This window comes from Hypanus sabinus, chromosome 1 (assembly GCF_030144855.1).
Source record: "Hypanus sabinus isolate sHypSab1 chromosome 1, sHypSab1.hap1, whole genome shotgun sequence".
Lineage (NCBI taxonomy): Eukaryota > Metazoa > Chordata > Chondrichthyes > Myliobatiformes > Dasyatidae > Hypanus > Hypanus sabinus.
The window spans coordinates 7,830,179-7,854,445 of NC_082706.1; the positions used below are offsets into that span (position 1 = coordinate 7,830,179).

The 24,267-nt window shown below is 49.1% G+C and overlaps 1 protein-coding gene across 4 annotated transcripts in view; it reads left to right on the forward strand.

The window, feature by feature from the left end:
• dock5 (dedicator of cytokinesis 5) overlaps positions 1-24,267 on the forward strand; it is a 204,412-nt gene that overhangs the window by 174,119 nt on the left and 6,026 nt on the right. For 2 of the 4 annotated variants that reach the window (XM_059963635.1, XM_059963616.1), the window contains exons 40-49: positions 700-804; positions 1,550-1,691; positions 3,476-3,557; positions 7,242-7,326; positions 8,523-8,609; positions 13,259-13,435; positions 14,131-14,214; positions 14,992-15,129; positions 18,153-18,319; positions 22,843-23,038. In XM_059963635.1, the coding sequence (XP_059819618.1) occupies positions 700-804; positions 1,550-1,691; positions 3,476-3,557; positions 7,242-7,326; positions 8,523-8,609; positions 13,259-13,435; positions 14,131-14,214; positions 14,992-15,129; positions 18,153-18,319; positions 22,843-23,038 (1,263 nt within the window). The remainder of the gene's footprint in view (positions 1-699; positions 805-1,549; positions 1,692-3,475; positions 3,558-7,241; positions 7,327-8,522; positions 8,610-13,258; positions 13,436-14,130; positions 14,215-14,991; positions 15,130-18,152; positions 18,320-22,842; positions 23,039-24,267) is intronic. The other 2 variants (XM_059963641.1, XM_059963626.1) reach the window with 1 other exon arrangement.

The window sequence follows — 24,267 nt, forward strand, 5'->3', positions numbered from 1 at the left end:
GAGGGAACCGGGGAGGAGGTAGCGGACGAGGAGAGGGAACCGGGGAGGAGGTAGCGGACGAGGAGAGGGAACCGGGGAGGAGGTAGCGGATGAGGAGAGGGAACCTGAGAGGAGGTAGCGGACGAGGAGAGGGAACCGGGGAGGAGGTAGCAGACGAGGAGAGGGAACCGGGGAGGAGGTAGCGGATAAGGAGAGGGAACCAGGGAGGAGGTAGCGGACGAGGAGAAGGAACCGGGGAGGAGGTAGCGGACGAGGAGAGGGAACCGGGGAGGAGGTAGCGGATGAGGAGAGGGAACCGGGGAGGAGGTAGCGGACGAGGAGAGGGAACCGGGGAGGAGGTAGCGGATGAGGAGAGGGAACCGGGGAGACAGAACCTGGGAGGAGGTAGTGGGGAGATCCTCCTGGGCGGATGATGTTGAGAGAATGGTGCTACTCAGACAGAACTTGGGAGAAGGTCCTGTGCAGATGGACCCGATGAGACGGCAGTGCTGAGATAGACCCAGGGAGACGGGAGCGGGGAGACAGACCAGAGGAGACACTGGTGGGTGGGGGGAGATGGAGGGGTGTGGAGATGGTCCTTGGGGGTCGACAGAGGGCATGAAGGGAGCTAGTAGTGGGGAGGGGGCCATGGTGTGGGGTGTAGACAGTGCCACTCTGGTCTGGGCCTCACCCATTCTGACCTCTGACCTTGGGTCGCAGAAGCAGCAGGCGAACTTTTACGAGAACATCATGCAGGCGATGAGACCCCCTCCTGAGTACTTCGCTGTCGGCTTTTATGGACAGGGGTTCCCCTCCTTCCTGCGGGTGAGTCCAACCTGGTCCCCTGCTCCCCACCCCTCTTCTCCCTTCCCCACACCTTCCCTGCACTCCATCCCCTCCTCTCTCTTCCCCTCCCTTCCCCACACCCCTCTCCACACCACTCCCCACACCTCCCCTCCCTACCCCTCCTCTTCCTTCCCCACACCCCTCTCCACACCACTCCCCACACCTCCCCTCCCTACCCCTCCTCTTCCTTCCCCACACCCCTCTCCACACCACTCCCCACACCTCCCCTCCCCACCCCTCCTCTCCCTTCACCTCCCTTCCCCACATCTGCCCTCCATTCCATCCCCTCTTCTCTCCTTCCCTCCCCACCCCTCCCCACACCTCCCTTCCCCATAACTCCCCTCCTCTCAAACCCCACCTCTCTCCTTCCCTCCCCACCTCTCCACTCCACTCTCCACCTCTTCCCAACCCACACCTCTACCCATCTCTCTCCTTCCCTCCACTCCCTCTGCCCCTCACCCCCTCTCCCTCCCCTCTCTAATCCCCCTCTCTCCCTTCCTTCATTCCCCCTCCCCAGAACATGGCTATTCTTGGCTCGGAGACCCTCTGTAGCTCCCCGCCTCCACCTTTACCTCACTGGGACCCCGTTGACTGACGGGTCTGTGACCCAATCCCTGTGAGCAGAGCGATGCGTGAGGTGAGCTGATTGGCTGGCTGCAAAGGGACCCCGGCCATCCGTCCTTTCCCCCCTCGGACGTTGTTCCCACTTCTCTCTCCTCACCAGAACAAGATGTTCATTTACCGGGGGAAGGAGTATGAACGTTATGAGGACTTCCGGCTGAAGCTGGCCACGCAGTTCCCCAACGCAGAGAAGATGACCAGTACGTCCCCGCCCAGCGAGCAGCTGAGGAACTCCCCCCAGCAGTGTATCCTTCATCCGTGTGACTGGGAGGGGGCTGATAGCTGGGGGGGTTTGTCCGCAGAGCTGAGACGGGGAAAGGGTGGGTCTCATTCACAGGAAGCAAGGCCACAGCCTCAGAGTACAAGGCCATCCCTTCAGAACAGAGATGGGGAGGAATTTCTTTAGCCAAAGGGAGCCGAATCTGTAGAATTCCTTGCCGCAGATAGCTGTAGAGGACAAATCAATGTGTATATTAAAAATGAAGATTGATAGGTTCTTGATTAGTAAGGGCATTAAAGGTCAAGGGTCTGGAGGCAGGAGTTCCTTCTCCCTGTAACCTTTGACAGCCTGGAAAATGGAGAGAGGGATAACAAATCAGCCCTGGTGGAATGGCTGAGCTGGCTCGATGGGTCAAATGGCCTAATTCTGCTCCTAGATACTTCAGAAGCATCTAGAACAGGGATCCAAAGATCCCTTGCTTCAGGGTATTGGTCCATGGGATAAAAAACAGCTGGGATCCCCTGCTCTAGAATCACGGGCTCAGTCCGTCTATGGAAAATGGGATCAGTACAGGTAGGACAGTGGCTGGCACGGACAAAGTGGGCCAGGGGGCCTCTTCCTGTAACTATCAGATTAGGGGGTCTTGTTTGTGAAACGGCAAATTTCACAACATGTCTCATCATTAATAAACCTGATTCTGATTCTGAACTGTTCAAGGAATTGATTAAGGTGGGGAGGAAAGGATTGACTAGGAACCCCTGGGGGCAACACCTTCACCCAGGGGGTGGTAAGTATACAGAATGAGCTGCCAGAGGAAGTGGTTGAGGCAGGTACAGTACCGTGCGAAGGTCTTAGGCCCAGATATATAGCGAGGGTGCCTAAGGCTTTTGCACAGTACTGTGTTTGTCAACGTGAAGCGGAGAGCAAGTTTGTAACTCTGTTGAGGATGTTGGGAATGGTGAGGGTGGAGTGCCGCAGGAGGGATGCCGGACAGGTGGCAGAGAGGGAGTGCCAGGGGTGGGGTGGTGCAGACACACCCAGCCCTGAGGCACCAAGCAAGGTCACTTGATTTCAGACATTTGGTTTATTGGTCATTATAGAATGTCTCTCTGGTGCTTCCCACTCCCTTCCCCTTTTCCCAACCACGATTCCCCGCTCCCTGCCCCCTTCCCACTCTCAGTCCGCAATAGAGACCCATATCAGAATCAGGTTTATCATCACTCACAAAGGTCATGAAATTTGGGTTTTTTTTGCAACAGCAGTACAGTGCAATACATAAAATTACTACAGTAAAAGTCGTAGGCACATGAGCTCTATACTATATATGTGCCTAAGAGTTTTACGCAGTACTGTGCATTAATAGCTTTTTAACGGTATTTGGCCAACAAATGGGGTTCATTTCCCACCGCTGTCTGTAAGGAGTTTGTACATTCTCTCTGTGCCCACATGGGCTTCCTCTGACGTTCCAGACACATGCGGATTAGAGTTGGTAAGTTGTGGGCATGCTGTACTGGTGCTGGAAGTATGGGGCACTTGTGGGCTGCCTCTGGCACATTCTTGGACTGTGTTGCTCATTAACAATATATTTCATGGTATGTTTTGATATGCATGACAGATAAAGCCGGTCTTATTCTACCCGTTTGACACCAGGGGATTGGAAACTGTGCCCCAAGGTCAGTAGTAGATCTCCCAGTGCTGTGTCCCTCGTCGGGGAAAGAGGCAGAGAGAAAGTCGAAGGGGTGGAGTTACAGATTGAGGTGGATCGCGTTAGGTTCAGACACGTTTCTGGTCCTTGACCCCAGTGCTCAGACGTCCAGTGCTTCACTGTGAAGCCGGTTCTCGATCTCCCATTACAGTACAAGGACAAGCCCGTTCCAGAGCAGATCTTAAAGTAAGTGGACTTTATACATCTGTGGCTTTCCCACCTCGTTACTTAGACATTGGTGTATTTTCACCTTGATCTCCCAGCACTCTCCATGGACATGGATCTCATACTCTTCCTCCACACTGCTAAGACTCCTGTCATTAGCTTTGTACTCTGCCATCAATTTCAACCTTCCAAAGTGAATCACTTCACACTTACCCGGACTGAACTCCATCTGCCACTTCTCTGCCCAGCTCTGCATCCTGTCGATGTGACCAATGACAACTTTCCACACTTCCACAACATCACCAACCTTCGTGTCACTTGCAAACTTGATAACCCACCCTTCCACTTCCTCATCTCAGCATCATTATGTGCCATGTCGTATGACGTGGGCGACTATGATCCAAGGCCAAGAGCAGGGTTTCCAGGACAGATCCCTGTGAAACACCACTCGTCACGGACCTCCAGACAGAATACAGTTCATCTACTACCACCCTCTTGCTGCAGTTCTGAATCCGCACAGCTAAGTTTCCCGGGATCCTGTGCCCCCCGACTTTCTCAATGAACCTGCCGGGGGGAACCTTGTTGAACACGTCCGCTGCTCTGCCTTCATCAGGTTGTTTGATGGCTTCCTCAAAACGTCAATCAGGCTCGTAAGGCAAAACACTGGGAGGTCCATAAGTGAAACTTAGTTCAAATGACACAGATGTAGCAAGTAGAGTCACTGCCTCCTGGTCCTGTCCACCTGGAGCTTGCACGTTCTTCCGGTGATCTGGTGCTCCAGCTCCCACCCAACGTCCCAAACACGGGCTAACTCTTCACTGTCGACTCTGTGTGGCCGAGTGCCGGAATCTGGGGCCAGTCAATGGGAAGGTGGAGAGATTAGATAGAGTAGACAGCCAGTATCTTTATCCGGGGGTCGAAATGTCTACCGGTAGGGGGCGTGCATTGAGGGTGAGAAGAGGCAAGTTCACAGATATTTCACACAGGGAGAGGTGGGTGACTGGAATGGGGCAGCAGGAGCAGTGGTGGAGACAGGTTAGCAGAGCAGTCTTAGATGGTCTCTTCAACATTCTCCAACGTGCAGAGTCCGGAGGGATACGGACATAGTGTAGGCACAGTGGTCAGCACAACTCTTCACAGTTCCATCAACCCTGGTCCAATTCCAGTGCTCTCTGTAAGGAGTTTGTTCGTTCTCCCATGACCGCTTGGGTGTCCTCCCACCATCCAAAGATGTACGGTACTGGTCGGTAGGTTAGTTGGTCATCGTAAATTGTCCCGTGATTAGACTAGGGTTAAGTTGGGGTTTACTGGGCGGTGGGCTCAGAGGGCTGGAAGGGCCCAGCCCACAATGTATCTCAGTAAACAAATAGCAGCCCACAATGTATCTCAGTAAACCAATAGAAGGCATTAGATTCATTAGGCTTCTCATTGCTAACGCGATTAGTTACACACAAAGGTCCCTTGTGGTGCTGTACCAACACAATGGATGGTCAGCATCTATTTGATGGGCTGAAGTGCCTCTCTCGGTGACTATAATTCACTGCTTCAGAACAATGCAGACCAGATGGCCGGGGAAGTAACACGAGCTGGTCCTACCGATGATTGAGGTACTGAACGATGTGGAGAGCATGTTTCCTATAGTGGGGGAGTCTAGGACCAGAGCACACAGATAGAGTGGATGTGGAGAGGATGTTTCCTATAGTGGGTGAGTCTAGGACCAGAGGACACAGATAGAGTGGATGTGGAGAGGATGTTTCCTATAGTAGGGGAGTCTAGGACCAGAGGACACAGATAGAGTGGATGTGGAGAGGATGTTTCCTGTAGTGGGGGAGTCTAGGACCAGAGGACACAGATAGAGTGGATGTGGAGAGGATGTTTCCTGTAGTGGGGGAGTCTAGGACCAGAGGACACAGATAGAGTGGATGTGGAGAGGATGTTTCCTATAGTGGGGGAGTCTAGGACCAGAGGACACAGATAGAGTGGATGTGGAGAGGATGTTTCCTATAGTGGGAGGGTCTAGGACCAGAGGACACAGATAGAGTGGATGTGGAGAGGATGTTTCCTATAGTGGGGGAGTCTAGGACCAGAGGACACAGATAGAGTGGATGTGGAGAGGATGTTTCCTATAGTGGGAGGGTCTAGGACCAGAGGACACAGCCTCAGAATACAAGGGCATCTCTTGAGAACGGAGATGAGGAGGAGTTTCTTTAGCCAGAGGGCGGTGAATCTGTGGGAACCATCACCACAGACAACTGTGGAGGCCCAAGTTATTGGCAGTCTTTAAAGTGGAGGATGATAGGTTCTTGATTAGTCAGGGATCAAAGATTACACAGGGAGAAGGCTGGAAAATGGGATTGAGAGGGGTAATAAATCAGCCATGGTGGAATGACAGAACAGACTCAATGGGCCGAATGTCCTAATTCAATTTCTATGTCTTATGGGATAGTAGCCTGTCTTAGGTAATGTTCAGGAAAGTGAAGGAAGTGTAAAGAAGGGAAAGGACGAGACATACACACAGTGACCACTTCGTTATCTACCTCCTATACCTAATAAAGTGGCCACTGAGTGTATGTCCGTGGTCTTCTGCTGCTGTAGCCCGTCCACTTCGAGGTTTGACGTGTTGTTCATTCAGAGATGCTCTTCTGCCCACCACTGTTGTAACCTGTGGCTATTTGAGCTACTGACACCTTCCTGTCAGCTTGAACCAGTCTGGCCATTCTCCTCTGACCTCTCTCATTAACGAGGCATTTTCACCCACAGAACTGCCCCTCACTGGATGTTTTTTGTTTTTGTTTTGCGCACCATGCTCTGTAAATTCTAAAGACCATGAGACATAGGAACAGAATTAGCCCATTTGGACCATTGAGCCTGCTCCACCATTTGATTATGGCTGATCCATTTCCCTCTCAACCCCGTTTCCCTGTCTTCTCTCCATAACCTTTCTTGCCCTGACTTAAAGGATGTTCTGCATGAAAATCTCGGGAGATCAGCAGTTTCCGAGATACTCAAACCACCCCATCTGGCACCAACAATCATTCCACGGTCAAGGTCACTTAGATCACATTTCTTCCCCATTCTGATGTTTGGTCTGAACCACAACTGAATCTCTTGACCATGTCTGCATGCTTTTATGCATTGAGTTGCTGCCACATGATTGGCTGATTCGATCTTTGTATTAACAAGCGGGTGTAGCAGGTCACAAGTTAAGGATGAGTGGTGAAATATGTAAGGGGGCAACTTCTTCACTCAAAGGGTGGTGCGAGTGGGGAAAAAACTGCCAGCATAGGTGGTGGCCGTGGGTCTGATTATAACATTTAAGAGAAGTTTGGATAGGTATATGGATGGGAGGGGTAATGGAGGGCTGTGGTCCAGGGGCAGGTAGTTGTTGGAAAGTAGTTGTCCCCGAAGCTGAAGATTTGGGACTTCAGGCTTCTGCATCTCCTGCCTGATGGTAGCAGTGAGAAGATGGTGGGGGTCCTTGATGGTAGATACTGCCTTCTTGAGGCAGCACCTCTTGCAAATGCTGTCACAAGGGGAAGACTTGGCCATGACGGACAGGGCTGTGTCCGTGTTCTATGATTAACCGTTACCGCAGAGCAAGGGGAAAGGGGTATACTGTGGATCTTCCAAAGCCGTCATTGGCGAACGGCTGAGCTCAGCCCCCAGTCCGTGAGACTCACCTACAGCTTATTGCACTCTCTACAGCTTCTACCGAGCCAACGAGGTTCAGCAGTTCCAGTACTCCCGGCCGTTCCACCAAGGAGAGAAGGATCCTGACAACGAGTTTGCGGTAAGACAGAGGAGCTGGTCTTGAGTGGCAGCACATTCTTACAAGCTGCTCGCCCCTTCTACATGACACTTGTTAAACTGGGAATAAAGAAACCTCATTCTTCCTGACTGATCCCATATAGCCATTAACTTTACCCTTTGGTGCTGACGTTACAAATCGAGAATTCCTGCAGTTTGAGAGTTTATCCCATTGTTTGTCCTTGTGGCTGGCAGAAACGAGTCCCTGGGAAGTTGAGTTAGATGTGTCCACCCTGTCAGGACAAGGGGCCATCTTGAAAGATTGCAGAGAAAATTTACGAGGATGTTGCTGTGACTCGAGGACCTGAACGCGCTTTACTATCTGCACGATTAGGTCGAGGCGTTTCGACACAGAACTGGATCTGCAACCATCGACACAGCGCTGAACTGAGTGACTCTGTGGCCGCGGCCAATGGCTCCTGTGCCGGCTTCGCCAGCTCGTGGCTGTAGACTCACCTTTGGGGGTTCTGTGGTTGATGTTTTGTTTTTGTCGTTTGCGTGATTTGGTGGTTTTTTTTGCACTTTTAATAGTCTTTGTTGTGAAGGGTTTTCTTTAAAGCAAGGGTTCCCAACCTGGCGTCCATGGACCCCTTGCTTAACGGTTTTGGTCCAAGGCATAAAAATGTTGGGAAACTCTGCTTTAAATGGGTTCTGTGCCGTTTCTTTGTTTTGTGGCTGCCTGCAAGAAGACGGTATACTGTTTATATCCTTTGATAATAAATGTACTTTGAACTTTGAGTTAGAGGGAAAGGTTGAATAGGTTAGGTCTTTATTCCCTGGAGTGTAGAATGAGAGGAAATCTTTGAGGTATACAAAATTATGAGGGGTACAGACAGGTTAAATGCATGCAGGCTTTTTCCACTCAGGTTGGGTGAGGCTGAAACTAGAAGTCATAGGTTAAGGGTGAAAGGTGAAATATTTAAGAGGGACGTGAGGGGAAATGTCTTCACTCAGAGGGTGATGCAAGTGCGGAGCCAGCTGCCAGGGGAAGTGGTGATTGTGGTTCAGTTGTAACGTTTAAGAGAAGTTTGGATAGGTACATGGATGGAGGGGTACGAAGGGCTGTGGTTTGGGTGTAGATTGATAGGACCTGTCAGAAGGTCAGGTCAGTGTGGATCAGATGAGCTGGAGGGTGCGTTTCTATGCTATAATGCTCTAAACACTGGACTTTCCTTACAGACTATGTGGATTGAACGAGTGACATATACCACAGTATACAAGTTCCCTGGTATTCTGCAGTGGTTCGAGGTGAAGACTGCCACAGTGGTAAGCTTTATCTTCTGATTTTAACGTCAGATTTTCACTGCCAAGTTCCACTGAAAAAATGCAGTTCAGGTAAACAATGAGGTGCAAGATCATAAAGAGGTAGATTGTGAGGCCGACAGTCCATTTTATTGAACGAGGGTCTGGTATCAGTGGTGTGGGAGCTGTCCTTGAGCCTGGCTATGCATGCTCTCTGTTGTTTCATAGAAACATAGAAAATAAGTGCAGGAGTAGACCATTCAGCCCTTTGAGCCTACACCGCCATTCAGTATGATCATGGCTGATCATCCAACTCAGAACCCTGTACCTGCTTTCTCTCCATACCCCCTGATCCCTTTAGCCACAGGGCCATATCTAACTTCCTCTTAAATATAGCCAATGAACCGGCCTCAACTGTTTCCTGTGGCAGAGAATTCCACAGATTCACCACTCTCTGTGTGAAGAAGTTTTTCTTTCCTCTGCCCGATGGGGCGGGGTGAAGAGGGACTGTCCAGGGTGGGAGGGGGTCTTTGATTATTCTGGCTGCTTTGCTGAGGCAGCGAGCAGTGTTGACAGTGTCCATGGAAGGGGGGGGGGGGGTCCCGTGACGTGCTGAACCCTGCCCACAACTCTGCGGTTTCTAGCAGTCGTGGGCAGAGCAGTTGAATACCGAGCTGTGACACATCCGGACGGATGCATCGGGAAAAACGAGTCGACGGGAAGGTGCTGAATTTCCTCAGCCTCCTGAGGAAGTAGAGCTTTCTTGGCACGTGTGTGTTTTTTTAAAATTTTTTTCATTTGCGGGATGTGGCCGTCGCCAGCATTTACTGCCCTTCCTGAACCGGTGGCGTAGGCACACCCACAGTGCGGTTACGGCCAGAAGAGGCTATTTGGTGTTCACTCCTAGGATCTTGAAGCTGTCAACCTCAGCTCTGACGGAGACACCACCCCTGCCCCCCTCCCACTACCTTTCTGGAGTCAATGTCATTTTGTTCACATTCTCTTGTCATCAAGACAGCGTTTCACTAAGCTGTCTGCCTCCTTCCTGTAATCCAGCTCATCATAACTTGTGACGCGGCCCACTAACCGGTATCATCTGCAAACTTGTAGATCGGGGTTTCCTGGGCTTTATCACGGCATGGAACCTTACTGTGAACCGAGGGGTCTGCTGACCCCCATTGTAGGTGCATTCAGCAGAATCTGGCCAAGCATACAGCGAGTAGGGTCGTCTTGCGTCACTCTGCGGCAAGAATAAACCTTAGGGCAGGGGTCCTCTGGCCCCTTGCTTAGTCCACGGCATGAAAAATGCCGGGAACCCCTGGTTTAGTGGGATATCCACATCAGCAGCGCACATTATTCCTCACACAGATCTCCTTCCAAGGAGTTCAACAGAAACAAAATCAGGGGTCTCGGGAGCCTGATGACCCTAACCTCAAGGTTCAACAAGAGCTCCTGAACCGACTCGAAAACCCCGAACTCCACATTTGTTTTTCTCTCACTCAGCCTGCACTAATTTGCCTTGGCATGTAAGTGAAGTATAATTTGAGTGAGCTTAAGTTTGGTGATTTTATGGCATTTATCCCCTGGCTGTGTACACCTCCGAGAAACCTCTACAGATGTGCAGCGGAAAGCATTCCGACTGGCTACGTCACAGCCTGGCGAGGGAACGCCGAAGTCTGCAGTGTGTGCTGGGCTCAGCCAGTTCCATCACAGAGACAGCTCACCCCTCCGTCCAGGACATCTACACCAGACGATATCTCTGGAAGGTAACCTCCTCTGTTACCTTCCAGACAAGAGAAAATCTGCAGGCACTGGAAATCCAATAAACACACATGTAACACTTACCCAACAGGCTGGTATATGTCTAGGTGAAAAGGAGATCCAGCCACACACCAATCCCACCTCCCGTACACGCAGGTGCTGTGAGAATCGAGTTTATGCCTCGCGCCCGCCAACAGTATCAAACCCACAACAAATACCATTATGAAATACACTTTAAAGAGTTTACTAAAATTAAAAGAGTATTAGGCAATACAATATATATGCAAGGGAAAAAAACAAAAAGGCGCCAGCTTATCAAAGTTCAGTCAGTTTAGTGCACATCATTGGAGCTCAAACATCGAACCATTCGACCCCTTGTCGCTTGCCTCCGACCGTCACGTCTTCACACCTAGGACCACGCCCGGTGGTCTTCCGAGCAGTGCAGTGCACGTCCACCTTCCTCGATGTCTTCCTCTCGTTCTCTCCCCAAAAGCCCGCGAAAAACCCCTCCCCCAAGTTCCCAGCCTCACAAGACAAAATAACATTCCCCATTGGTTAACAAATGAATACAATTACCATACCAACAAGTATAAAGCAAAACTGCGAGAGAACCACTTATCAAAGAAGCATTCCTACTCTTAACAAACCAAAAAACCCATTTTGAGTAACATACAAAGTGCTGGAGGAACTCAGCAGTCCAAGTAGCACCTGTGGAAAAGAACAGACGACATTTCGGGCCACGATCCTGCTGAAGGCTCTTGGCTCGAAACGTCGACTGTACTCATTTCCATAGATGCTACCATCCAAACCATGCTTTTTTCTCGATGCTGCCAACAGGCAGAAGTTACAGGCGCCTGAAGACTCTTGAACCACTGTTTATCTTCTGATCTGGGAGTTATAAATGACGAGCAGTCTTAATTCCAAGACTGCAGTGTATTTTAGACTACAAACACAGAAATACTAAGCAAATTAAATAAGAAGCTGAGAAACGTTGCCGGCAGGAGAACGCCAAGTCAAGAGCAAAAGGAGCCGAAATAGCACCTCTGAAAAATAGCTTACTTTTATAGATCAGGTAAAGAAATTCTTAGATAGGAATGAGCTAGTTAATAGGCTACGTAATTGAAACAGTCACATCACTTGGGTAATACTTAGCCAATGAAAAATGAGAAAGGTGATAAACCGTTTGTTTAGCTTCTGTACCGCTTTCTGCCACTGAGTGGGGGTGAACCACCGCACACTGTGAAAAACACACGAGTTTGTTAAAAAGTACAAATCTTACAAAATGTACTTTTAGAAGAAACAGTGATTTCCAACACAACCCCCACCTCAAGATTCGACAACAGCTTCTTCACTACTGCAATCAGGTTCCTGAACAGACTTGAGCAATCCAAAAACTCTCTCCGATCCTTTCTTTTTTTCCTCTCTCTCTCTCTCTCTCTCTCAACTTGTAGCAGCATCATGTTCATTTTCTGTTATAAGTTTTGTATAATTCATTTTAATATAAATTTATGTTGACTCATCTTTGTCTGTTCCTGTGCTGTTATAGCAAAAAGCTGATTTTCATGGGATTTATCCCCAGGGGAAGTACATCCCTGACAATAACCTTGAACTTAGTAGAACAGACACAATAGTGGCATTTAAGAAGAATTTAGGGAATGGAAGATATTGATCACATCAGGCAGATAGGTCTTGTTTAATTTAGTGTCACGACCAGCACAGACAGGATGGGCCGAAGAGCCTGTTCCTCTGCTGTCTATTTATTTATTGAGATACAATGCAGAGTAGTCCCTTCAACCTGCCAATTTCACCCTAGTCTAATCACAGGACAATTTACGATGACCAATTAACCTACCAACCAGTGCGTCTTTGGACTGTGGGAGGAAACGCTCATAGTCACGAGGAGAACATACAAACTCCTTATAGGCAGCAGCAGGAATTGAACCTGGGTCGCCTGTACTGTAAAATGTTGTGCTAACTAACCACTGTGCCACTAGACCACATCCTCTTCTTAAGCCCATCAATCTCACTGGGACCGCAGCTCGCCAGAGTCCTCTGTCTTTCAAATTGTCCCCAGAGGGAGCCCATCTTCGAAGACCTTCCTCACCCGGAGCTTCCGTTGGCATTTCTGTAGTACTGGGTTTCTACAGGATGGGGTTACTAGCTCCGTGGCCGTCACTCCTCCTCTCACAGCTGGGCTTGGGATTGTCCATGGGGGAGTTGTTCCTGGGACGTACTGCTCTGTATTGCGTGTGATGCCTCCTTAGTTGAGCAGCCCGTCTGGCTGGCGTCTGGGGGGAAAGTGGCCCCCGAGGCAAGTTCCTCCAAAATGGAATGCAGCTTGCTGGCGTTTAGACCTCAAGATCACAAAACACAGGAGCAGAATTAGGGCCATCGAGTCCACTCCATGGCTGATCCCAGATCCAACTCAACCCCATACACCTTCCCTCTCACCATATCCCTCGATGCCCCGACCAGTCAGGAACCTATCAATTTCCACAGACTTGGCCTCCACCGCAGACTGTGACAGAGCATTCCACAGATTCACCACTCTCTGGCTAAAAAAATTCCTCCTTACCTCTGTACTAAAGGGTCGCCCCTCAATTTTGAGGCTGTGCTCTTAAGTTCTGGATACCCCACCCCCCATAGGAAACATCCTCTCCACATCCACCCTATCTAGTCCTTTCAACATTCAGTAGGTTTCAATGAGATCCACACCCCCCCCACCCCCACATTCTTCTGAATTCCAGTGAGTACAGGACCAACGCTGCCAATCGCTCCTCGTATGTTAACCCCTTCATTCCCGAATCATCCTGTTCTGGGCTCTCTCCAATGACAATACGTCCTTGTAATGGGAGGGAGGGAAACAAAAGAGAGAGGAAGGGGAGCTGAGCCATTTCCCACTCCGCACACAGGAGGAGATCAGCCCGCTGGGGAATGCCATCGAAACCATGGAGCAGGCCAATGAGAAGATCAGTAACATGGTGCAGCAGCACGCCTGGGACCGTTCCCTGCCTGCCCACCCCCTCTCCATGCTCCTCAACGGCATCGTCGACGCAGCGGTGATGGGTGGGTTCGCAAACTACGAGAAGGTAGGCGAGCAGCGGAAAATCGGGCCAGTTTCGCGCTGAGCGTGGGGTGGGAGGGGGAGTTTGCGCCACTCTCGAGCTGCAGGGTGGTGTACGATGTTCTGGGGCTGAGGAGGGATTGACCTCTGCTCGTCACCCTGACCCGTTTCAGGAGGGTTTCACCCACCCACAAAATTCTGCAGATGCTGAAAATGAGGCCAAATGAACAACTCCTCACATTCTGTCTGGATAGCCTCAAACCTGATGGCACGAGCATTGATTTCTCCTTCTGTTAATTATTCTCCTCTTACCCCCCCACCCCCACCCTTTTACCATTTCCCATTCTGGGTCCCCCTCTCATCCCTTCTCCTCACCTACCCACTCCTCCCTCCGTTTTCCGCAGGGTCTACTGTCCCCTCCAATCAGATCCCTTCTTCTTCAGCCCTTTCCCTCTTCCACCTATCACCTCCCAGCTTTATAATGCATCTCTCTCCCCCACCCACTTCCCCCTCACCTGGTCTCACCTATCACCTGCCAGTGTGTACTCCCCCCACCTCCCACCTTCTAATTCTGGCTTCTGCCCCCTTCCTTCCAGGTCCTGATAAAGGGTCTCGACCCAAAACATTTATTTTCCTCCATAGATGCTGTCTGACCTGCTGAGTTCCTCCAACATTTTGTGTGTGATGCTCATTATCAAGTGTTTCTACTTCATTCCGTAGGCCTTCTTCAGTCCCAAGTACATTCAGGAACATCCTGAAGACCAGGAGAAGATCGACACCCTGAAGCAACTCATTGCCTTACAGGTGGGCTTCTGTCTCTGGGCGTTTCAAGTTTATAAGGTCACACAGTGCACAATCAAGCTCTTGTACCCAATCCGGTCACTATCGCCCAAGGTGTCCCATTTGGTCCATCTCCCATTACTCAGCCCCAGGTCTCTCCAGCTCTCTGCTCACACCACTCATCGGAGGATTGGTTCCTCGTTTCCTGCCTCTTCCATTCCGCCCTTCAGGAATTTCAGCCGAGTTTCATCCACACCTTCGTCACCAGTCCAGTTCTGCCCTACCCACTGACACCCCAGAAGATTACGGCCATTGAAATCAAGGTCCGTAACATTCTTGCTTTCATTCTCAAATCTTGACCTTCTCCGTCCGACTGTTTGGGGGGGGGGGGGGTACACATTAGCGCAATCTCTTCTCAGTGCCAGCGATCACTCACTGGAGTTTGATTCCCAACACCGTCTGCAAAGAACTGATTCTGTTTATTATTCTACAGATTTATTGAGAACGCCCACAAGGAAACGAATCTCAGGGTTGTATATGGTGACGTAGATGTACTTCGATAATAAATTTACTTTGTACGTTCTTCCCATAAACGCATGAGTTACCTCCAGCGCTCCAGGTTCCTCCCACATTCCAAGGGCGTACAGTTAGTGAGGTGTGGACATGCTGTGTTGGCCTGATTCACAGCTGGTCTGCTCCCGGACATTACCTTTCCCACTCTCTCGGATCTCCTCCGGAAAGGTGTGGGGGCACTTCTCACCTGGTAACGTAATCCTGATGCATTGCGTCCGTCTTTCCCAGATCCCGTTGCTGGCTGAAGGAATCCGAATTCACGGGGAGAAATCGACAGAGGAGCTGAGGCCGCTGCATGACCGGATCGTGTCTTGCTTCCGGGAGCTGAAGGAGAAAGTTCAGAAGCTGTACGGTGTGATAACCCTGGTGAGCGATGTGAAGGCTTTCTGTACTTCCAGCTTCCAGGCTGCAGGCGCTCTCTGCAGGGCACGGGTAATACCTGACTGGCAACCCAAAATCTTAAGCCCCAATGAAACACAATTCTGTTTCCAAAGATAGTATTTGATTACAACGTTGGTTGCATTTGTAAGGAACAAAAGTAACGAAAATTACTTATGATGTAGTGTCAAACAGATGGATGCAGGTTGTTCATTATGTGCCATGTGGTTTGACAGAGGTGATCATGGTCTTCCTATCACCATGGTCGTTCTTGGCAAATTTTTCCACAGAACTGGTTTGCCATCGCCTCCTTCTGAGCAGTGATTTTACCAGACGGGTGACCCCAGCCATTATCAATACTCTTCAGAGATTGTCTGCCTGGCGTCAGTGGTCACATCACCAGGACTTGTGATCTGCACCGGCTGCTCATACCACCATCCACCACCTGCTCCCATGGCTTCACATGACCCTGATCGGGGGCTAAGCACCTTGCCCAAGGGTGACCTGCAGGCTAGCAGAGGGGAGGAGCACCTTACACCTCCTTTGATAGAGATGTATCTCCACCCCACCACCCTCAGCACAGTACAGGCCCTTTTTACCTACTCCAAAATCAATCTAACCCTTACCTTACACATAGCCCTCCATTTTTCTACGATTCGTCTGCCTATCTAAGAGTCCCCTAAATGTCCCTAATGTATCTACCTCCACCGCCACCTCAGGCAGGGCGTTCCACACACCCACCACTCTCGGTGCAAAAACAGCTACCTCTGTCATCTCCCTTTACTTTCGTCCAATTCCCTTAAAATAATGCCCTTCTCCACCGTTTCCACCGTGGGGTAAAGATGTCAACTTTCTTCTCCACCTATCACTCTTATTTCTTTATAAGTCTCCTCTCATCCCCCTTCGCTCCAAAGAGGAAAATCCCAGCTCGCTCAACATCTCCTCGTAAGACATGCTGTCTAGTCTGGGCATTATCCTGGTAAATCTCCTCTGCACCCTCTCTACAGCTTCCACATTCTTTACTTACAATCTCTTTTTTAGAAGGCACACATAAGGCAGAGCAACAAACACATGCGATTCTGCAGATATTGGAAATCCAGAGCAACACACACGAGAAACTCACCAGGTCAGGCAGCATATATGGAGAGGAGTAAACAGTCTATATTTTGAACTGAGGCTCTTCATCGACTGTTTACTCTATTCCCCTCCATATTTATTCCATTCCTGCATGCTCCTGCATTTTGCGTGCTGTGCTGTGGATGACAGACCTGGTCTGTTCCTCTCCCTATTCGTTTGCAAATTGTGCATAAATGCAAACATATTCTCACGGTCTCCTGTCCTGAGGAGAATGTGCCTGGGACTCTTCTGCTGGCTGGACACCTCTATGTGTCTGTCCAGTCACGTCATGAGCCGCACTTCGTGTGTTCCCCACCCTCGGCATGAGCTGAAAGGCTTTGATGCAATCTGTTACCTTTGTTCTCCCTTGACACAGAAAAGAGTGTGGGGTTCGGTGGAGGAATGGAGATACGTCTCTACCAAAGGAGGCATAAGGTGCTCACTCGTTCTCTCAGTGTCATGGGGCACTCATGAATCAGAATCAGATTTAATATCACTGACACATGCAAGTCATGGAATTCTTGTTTTGGGGAAACGGTACAGTGCATTACACAAAATATATAAATAAAATATATCAATAAAAATAAAACAGTAGTGAGGTAGTGTGCATGGGTTCATTGTCCATTCAGAAATCGGATGGTAGAGGGGAAGAAGCTGTTCCTGAATCATTGAGTGTGCTTCATTGGGCGCCTGTACCTCCTCCCTGATGGTAGCAATGAGAAGAGAGCACGTCCTGGGTGATGGGGATTCTAAATGATGGATGTGGCCTTTTTGAGGCATTGCCTTTCGAAGATGTCATCGATGATGGGGAGGATAGCGCCAATGATGGTGTTGTTCTGTGTTTACAAGCCTCTGTAGCTTTTTCCGATCCTGTGCATACCAGACTGTGATGCAACCAATTAGAATGCTCTCCCTGATACGTCTGTAGGAATTTGTGAGTGTCTTTGTTGACAAACCAAATCTCCTCAGACTCCTAATGAAACATAGCATCACAATGTTGGGCCCAGGAGGGACCTTCAGAGACATTGACAACCAGGAACTTGAAACTGGTCACCCTTCCCCCTGCTGACCCCTGGATGTGGACTGGTGTGTGTTCCCTCGACATCCCCTTCCTGAAGTCCACCATCGATTCCTTGATCTCACTGATGCTGAGTGCAAGGTTGTTGTTGTGACACCACTCAGCCAGCTGATCTATCTCACTCCCGTGGGACAAGGTTTGATAAAGGTGCGCGGTTATGCAGAACCCTGTAATGTGGGGTTAATGCTCAGCAGATCAGACAGCTTCTGTGGAGGGAGAAGCAGTCAACATTTCAGGTCATTGACCTTTTCCTCAGTGTTCGAAAGGCCATTTTCCCTCTACCTCCCTCCCTCTCCCCCCGTCTCTCCTGACTGGCTGGCTGAGTATTTCCAGCACTTCCTGGCTGTGTGTTGGATTCCAACACCTCCCCTGGCCAGAGCTCATCCGCTACCCTTTTCTCCTTGGAGCGACGGAGGATGAGAGGTGACCTGATAGAGGTGTATAAGATAATGAGAGCCATTGATCATGTGGATAGCCAGAGGCTTTTTCCCAGGGCTGAAATGGTTGCCACAAGAGGACACAGGTTTAAGGTACAGAGGAGATGTCAGGGGTAAGTTTTTTCACTCGGAGAGTGGTGAGTGCATGGAATGGGCTGCTGACAACGGGGATGGAGGCGGATACGATAGGGTCTTTTAAGAGACTCCTGGATAGGTACATGGAGCTTAGAAAAATGGAGATCTTTAGGTAAGCCTTGTAATTTCTAAGGTAGGGACATGTTCAGCACAACTTTGTGGGCCGAAGGGCCTGTATTGTGCTGTAGGTTTTCCATGTAACCCAGGAATTTGGGAATTAATGACTTCCCTCACTGTGTCCTCAGCCGCCAACTCTCACCGACAGGAAACGGAGCAGGTCAGGGTCCATGGTCCTTCCTTATATAATGTCATCCACGCTGCGCCGCCTTTCTACCGTCTCAATGGCCTCGTCAGTGGTGTCCAGCTCGTCTACGTCGTCGGACAGTGTCTCGTCTAGACCAGCCTCCAACGGGTGAGTAGGCCCCAGTCTACTTCACAGGAAAGACAAGGAGCTCCCTGATTGGTGGGAGCAGGGAGACGGAACATACAGTGAGAGGAGGTGATTGGCTTGCTGTTGTCACGTGTACTGGGTACAATGAAAATCTTCTGCCCAATAAGATCATTCCACACACAAGTACATCAAGGTAGGACCAAGAAGCTATAAGAAAATGCATGCTACGGTGAAAGTGTTCCTCCCTGGTTCTCCAACGTATGAGGAGGATTTGATGCCTCTGCGTTTGAACGCAGTGGAGTTCAGAAGGATGAGGTGGGGGGGGGGGTGAGGGAAATCTTATTGGAACCTCTCAGATACTGAAAGAGAGAGAGAGAGACGCACACGCACACGCAGCGTCTAGGGAAAGAGTACAGTGGGCGTTTCAGTGCCGAGGGGTTTCGGCCCAAAATGTCAACTTTACTCTTTTCCATCGATGCTGCCCGGCCTGCTGAGTTTTCCCAGCATTTTGAGTCTGTGGCTCAGGTTTCCAGCGTCTGCAGATTTTCTCTTGTTTGTGATTAGATGATGAACATTCTGCAAAGAGTGGACAGAAATAGGATGTTTCCATCATGGTGTCATAGACCACAGAACATCTAGCCTGGACCTAAGTCATTTGACCCACAGCTGGACCATAGCTCTCCATATCCCTCCATTTATCCGAACTTCTCTTAAACCCATATCTAGCACTTCCACTGGCAGCTCGTTCCTCACTCCCTCCACCCTCTAAGAAGATCCCCCTCATGTTCCCCTTAAACATTGCACTGTTCACCTTTGACCTATGACCTCTGGTTTTAGTCTCAGCCAACCTCAGTGGAAAAGGCCTGCTTGCATTTACTCCATCTGTAGCCCTCATAATGTTGTATACCTCTATCAAATCACCACTCCTCCTCCTGCACTTCAGGGAATAAAATCCTAACCTGTTCAACTTTTTCGTATAACTCAAGGCCTGGCAACAATCTTGTAAATTCTCTCTGCACTCTTTCAATCCTCTTGATAGCTTTCCTGTAGGTAGGTGACCAGAACTGCACACGGGACTCCAAATTAGGCCTTGTCTACATCTTATACAACTTCAACATAACACCCTGTACTCAATACATTGATTTTATGAAGGACAATGTGCCAGAAGCTCTCTTTACAACCGGATCTACCCAAGACCCTGCTGTGTAAATCCTGCCTTGGTTTGTCCTCTGTCCTCTCCGATTAGGCAGCGGTTTAAACAGAGAGAGCAGAAATGGGCTAAAACTTCTATATCTGAATGCACAAAGTGTCAGAAATAAGGTGGATGAGCTTGAAGCTCAGGTGCGAATGGGTAACTATGATGTTGTCGGGATAACGGAGACATGGCTGCAGGGAGATCAGACCTGGGAAATGAATGTACAAGGGTATACGTGCTATTGTAGGGACAGAAATGTGGGCAGAGGGGGTGGGGTGGCCCTGTTGGTGAGGAATGAGATTCAGTCCTTTGCAAGGGGGGAACATAGGATCAGGAGAAGTAGAGTTTGTGTGGATAGAACTGAGGAACAGTAAGAGCAAAAGGACCCAAATGGGTGTTGTCTATAGGCCACCAAAGAGTAGCATGGATATTGGGTGCAAGTTAACATTGGCAAGTTAACATTGGCATGTGGCAAAGGTAATGTCGCAGTAGTTATGGGGGATTTCAACATGCAGGTGAACTGGGAGAATCAGGTTGGTGCTGGACCCCTGGATAGGGAATTTGTAGAGTGCCTATGGGATGCATTCTTGGAACAGCTTGTACGAGAGCCGACCAGGGACAAGGCTATTCTGGATTTAGTGTTATGTAATGAACAAGATTTGATAAGCAATCTTGAAGTAAAGGAGCCATTAGGAGGTAGTGACCATAATATGATAAGTCTTTATCTGCAATTTGAGAAGGCTAAGGGCAGATCGGAGGTGTCAGTGTTGCAGTTGAACAAAGGAGACTATGGAGCCATGAGGGAGGAGCTGGCCAAAGTCAAATGGACGGATATCCTAGCAGAAAAGACGGTGGAACAGCAATGGCAGGTATTCTTGGGAATAATGCACAAGGTGAAAAATCAGTTCATCCCCCGGAGAAGGAAGGATTCAAAGGGGGGAAGGGGCCACAGTGGTTGACAAAGGAAGTCAGAGATTGCATAGCATTAAAATAAAAAGTAGTATGACAAAGCTAAGGTGAGTGGGAGGACAGATGATTGGGAAGTTTTTAAGGAACAACAGAACTTAACTAAAAAGGCAATACGGGGAGAAAAAAATTAGGTACGAACGCAAGCTAGCCAGGAATATAAAGGAGGATAGCAAAAGCTTTTTTAGATATGTGAAGAGAAAGAAGATAGTTAAGAACAATTTTGGGCCCTTGAAGAATTAATTGGGTGAAATTGTTATGGGAAACAGAGAAATGGCAGAAGAATTTAATAAGTACTTTTAGATCTGTCTTCACTAGGGAAGACACAAGCAATCTCCCAGATGTATGGATGGGCCAAGGACACAGGGTAACAGAGGAAATGAAACAGATTGACATTCGGAAGGAAACGGTGATGAGAAGACTGATGGAACTGAAGGCTGACAAATCTCCAGGTCCAGATGGTCTGCATCTTAGGGTACTAAAGGAGGTGGCTCTGGAAATTGCGGATGCATTGGTAATCATTTTCCAATGTTCCTTAGATTCAGGATCAGTTCCTGAGGATTGGAGAATGGCTAATGTTATCCCACTTTTTAAGAAAGGAGGGAGGGAGAAAACAGAGAACTATCGTCCTGTCAGCCTAACATCAGTAGTGGGGAAGATGCTAGAGTCCATTATTAAAGATGAAATAGTGGCATATCTAGATAGCAGTGATAGGACTGGGCCGAGCCAGCATGGATTTACCAAGGGCAAATCATGCTTGACTAATCTATTGGAGTTTTTCGAAGATGTAACCAGGAAGTTAGACGAGGGAGATCCAGTGGATGTAGTGTACCTCGATTTTCAGAAGGCATTTGATAAGGTCCCACATGGGAGATTGGTGGGTAAAATCAGAGCTCATGGCATTGGGGGGAAGATATTGACATGGATAGAAAACTGGTTGGCAGATAGAAAGCAAAGGGTAGCGGTGAATGGGTGTTTCTCGGAATGGCAGGTGGTGACTAGTGGGGTGCCACAGGGCTCAGTATTGGGACCACAGCTGTTTACGATTTACATCAACGATTTAGATGAAGGCACTGAGAATAACATCAGCAAGTTTGCTGATGATACTAAGCTGGGTGGCAGTGTGACATGTGATGAGAATATTAGGAGAATTCAGGGTGACTTGGATAGGCTGGGTGAGTGGGCAGATACTTAGCAGATGACATTTAATGTGAATAAAACTGAGGTTATCCACTTTGGGAGTAAGAACAGGAAGGCAGATTATTATTTGAACGGTGTAGAGTTGGGAAAAGGAGAAATACAAAGAGATCTAGGAGTCTTTGTTCTTCAGTCACTGAAGGTGAATGAGCAAGTGCAGCAGGCAGTGAAGAAGGCTAATGAAATGTTGGCCTTTATTACAAAGGGAGTTGAGTACAAGAGCAAGGAAATCCTTTTGCATTTGTACAGGGCCCTGGTGAGACCACACCTGGAGTATTGTGTACAGTTTTGGTCTCCAGGGTTAAGGAAGGACATCCTGGCTGTAGAGGAAGTGCAGCGTAGATTCACAAGGTTAATTCCTGGGATGTCCGGACTGTCTTATACAGAGAGGTTAGAGAGACTGGGCTTGTACACGAAGGAATGAAGGAGATTGAGAGGGGATCTGATTGCAACATATGATTATTAAGGGATTGGACAAGATAGAGGCAGGAAATATGTTCCAGATGCTGGGAGAGTCCAGTACCAGAGGGCATGGATTGAGAATAAGGGGTAGGTCATTTAGGACAGAGTTAAGGAAAAACTTCTTCTCCCAGAGAGTTGTGGGGGTCTGGAATGCACTGCCTCGGAAGGCAGTGGAGGCCAATTCTCTGGATGCTTTCAAGAAGGAGCTAGATAGCTATCTTATGGATAGGAGAAGCAAGGGATATGGGGACAAGGCAGGAACCGGGTATTGATAGTAGATGATCAGCCATGATCTCAAAATGGCGGTGCAGGCTCAAAGGGCCGAATGGTCTACTTCTGCACCTATTGTCTATTGTCTCTCCAAGCGCAACAAACACTTCCCACTGCTGAATTAGTTGGAGAGTCCAGGATTGAGAGCACAGCCTCAGAATGAAGGGACGTCCCTTTAGAATTTAAATGAAGAGGGATTTCTTCAACTGAGTTGGGGGGCTGGGTGAATCTGTGGAATTCGTTGCCACAGATGGCTGTGGCCAAGTTAAGGCAGAGATTGGTGCGTTCTCGATTGGTAAGGGGTTTAGAAAACAAAAATCGGCCCTGAGAATGGCAGAGCAACTCAATGGAGGGCTGATTTGGAAGGCCTGACTCAGTTTGTATATTTTCTGACCTTATGGCCATAACCAAAGGGAAGTGTTGAGCTGAAGGTAAAATTATCTGTTGCCCATAGCTCTGTCCTGGACCCACTCCTGGAGCGAAGGCCTTCGACTCTCTCCCGGCCGGACGACGGCCTGGACAGAGAGGACCTCGATGGTCGAGTGAACAAGGCCAAGAGAAAAGAGAAGAACCTCAGTAAATCTCAAGTCATCTTTGAGAAGGAGCCAAGGAGCGAGCTCTCCCCTGACAAGGTCTGTTCTTCTGAAGTAGTAAGTACTTCAGCACTTTAACACCCAAAAGATTAAAGCAGGTCCTGAATCCAAACAGAACGTCACACACCCATCTTATCCAACCCTAAGCCATTTAATGGGTGACAGGGTGGAGGTACATCTCTACCAAAGGAGGTGTAAGGTGCTCCCTCCCTCCGCTAGCCTGCAGGTCACCCTCGGGCAAGGTGTAGCACCTGCTTAGCCCCCGATCAGGGGTCACGTGAAGCCACGGGAGCAGGCGGTGGACGGTCGTACGAACAGCCGGTGCGGATCACAAGTCCTGGTTTTGCGATCACTGACACCAGGCGGACAATCTCTGGAGAGTGTTGATAATGACTGAGGTCACCCGTCTTGTAAAGACACTGCCCAGAAGAAGGCGGCAATGGCAAACCAGTTCAGTAGAAAATTTGCCAAGAATAATCATGGTGGTGAGGAGACCACGGTCGCCCATGGATCACCCTGTATGTGTGGGGTGGGGGGGTGTCATCAATTTCCGCACTGTCTGTTTGTACGTTCTCCTCAGGTGACCGAGTGCTCCAGTTTCCTCCCACATCCCAAAGATGTCTGGGGTAGTTGGTAATTGGTCACATGGTTGTAATTTGGTATGGCGGGCCTCTCATCATGCTGTATCTCTAAATCAAAAATAGAAATCAGTGCAGATGTGATTGCTCCATGGGCCTGCATAGATTTTATGGGCCGACTGACCTTCTTCCTATAGCAACAGATGTGGAAATACAGACACCTGCTGTTCTCCAGAGAAATAGCCGTGTGTCCGGGTCATTGGGAAGCAATTAAACCTCTTGAACATCTATGGTCAAACCATCACTGTGACAGATTCCTGCCGAAGATGCAACTTTCCAGTCATCAAATTGAGTATCGTGAGCAGTTTTGTGCCCCTTATCTTGGAAGGGATGCGCTGGCATTGGAAAGAGCCCAGCGGAGGTTCACAAGAATGATTCTGGGAATGAAGGGTTAATGTATGAGTAGCGTTTAATGGCCCTTGGCCTGTACCCTTTGAAAGAGAGGATATATTTTTTCAGCCAGAGGGTGGTGAATTTTTCAAATTCATCGCCACAGACAGCTGTGCAGGGCAAGTCATTGAGTATATTTAAAGCAGAGGTTGATAGGGTCTTGAAGGATTACAGAGAGAAGGCAGGAGAATGGGTTTGAGAGGGTTAATAAATCAGCCAGGATGGAATGCAGAACAGACTTGATGGCCTAATTCTGTT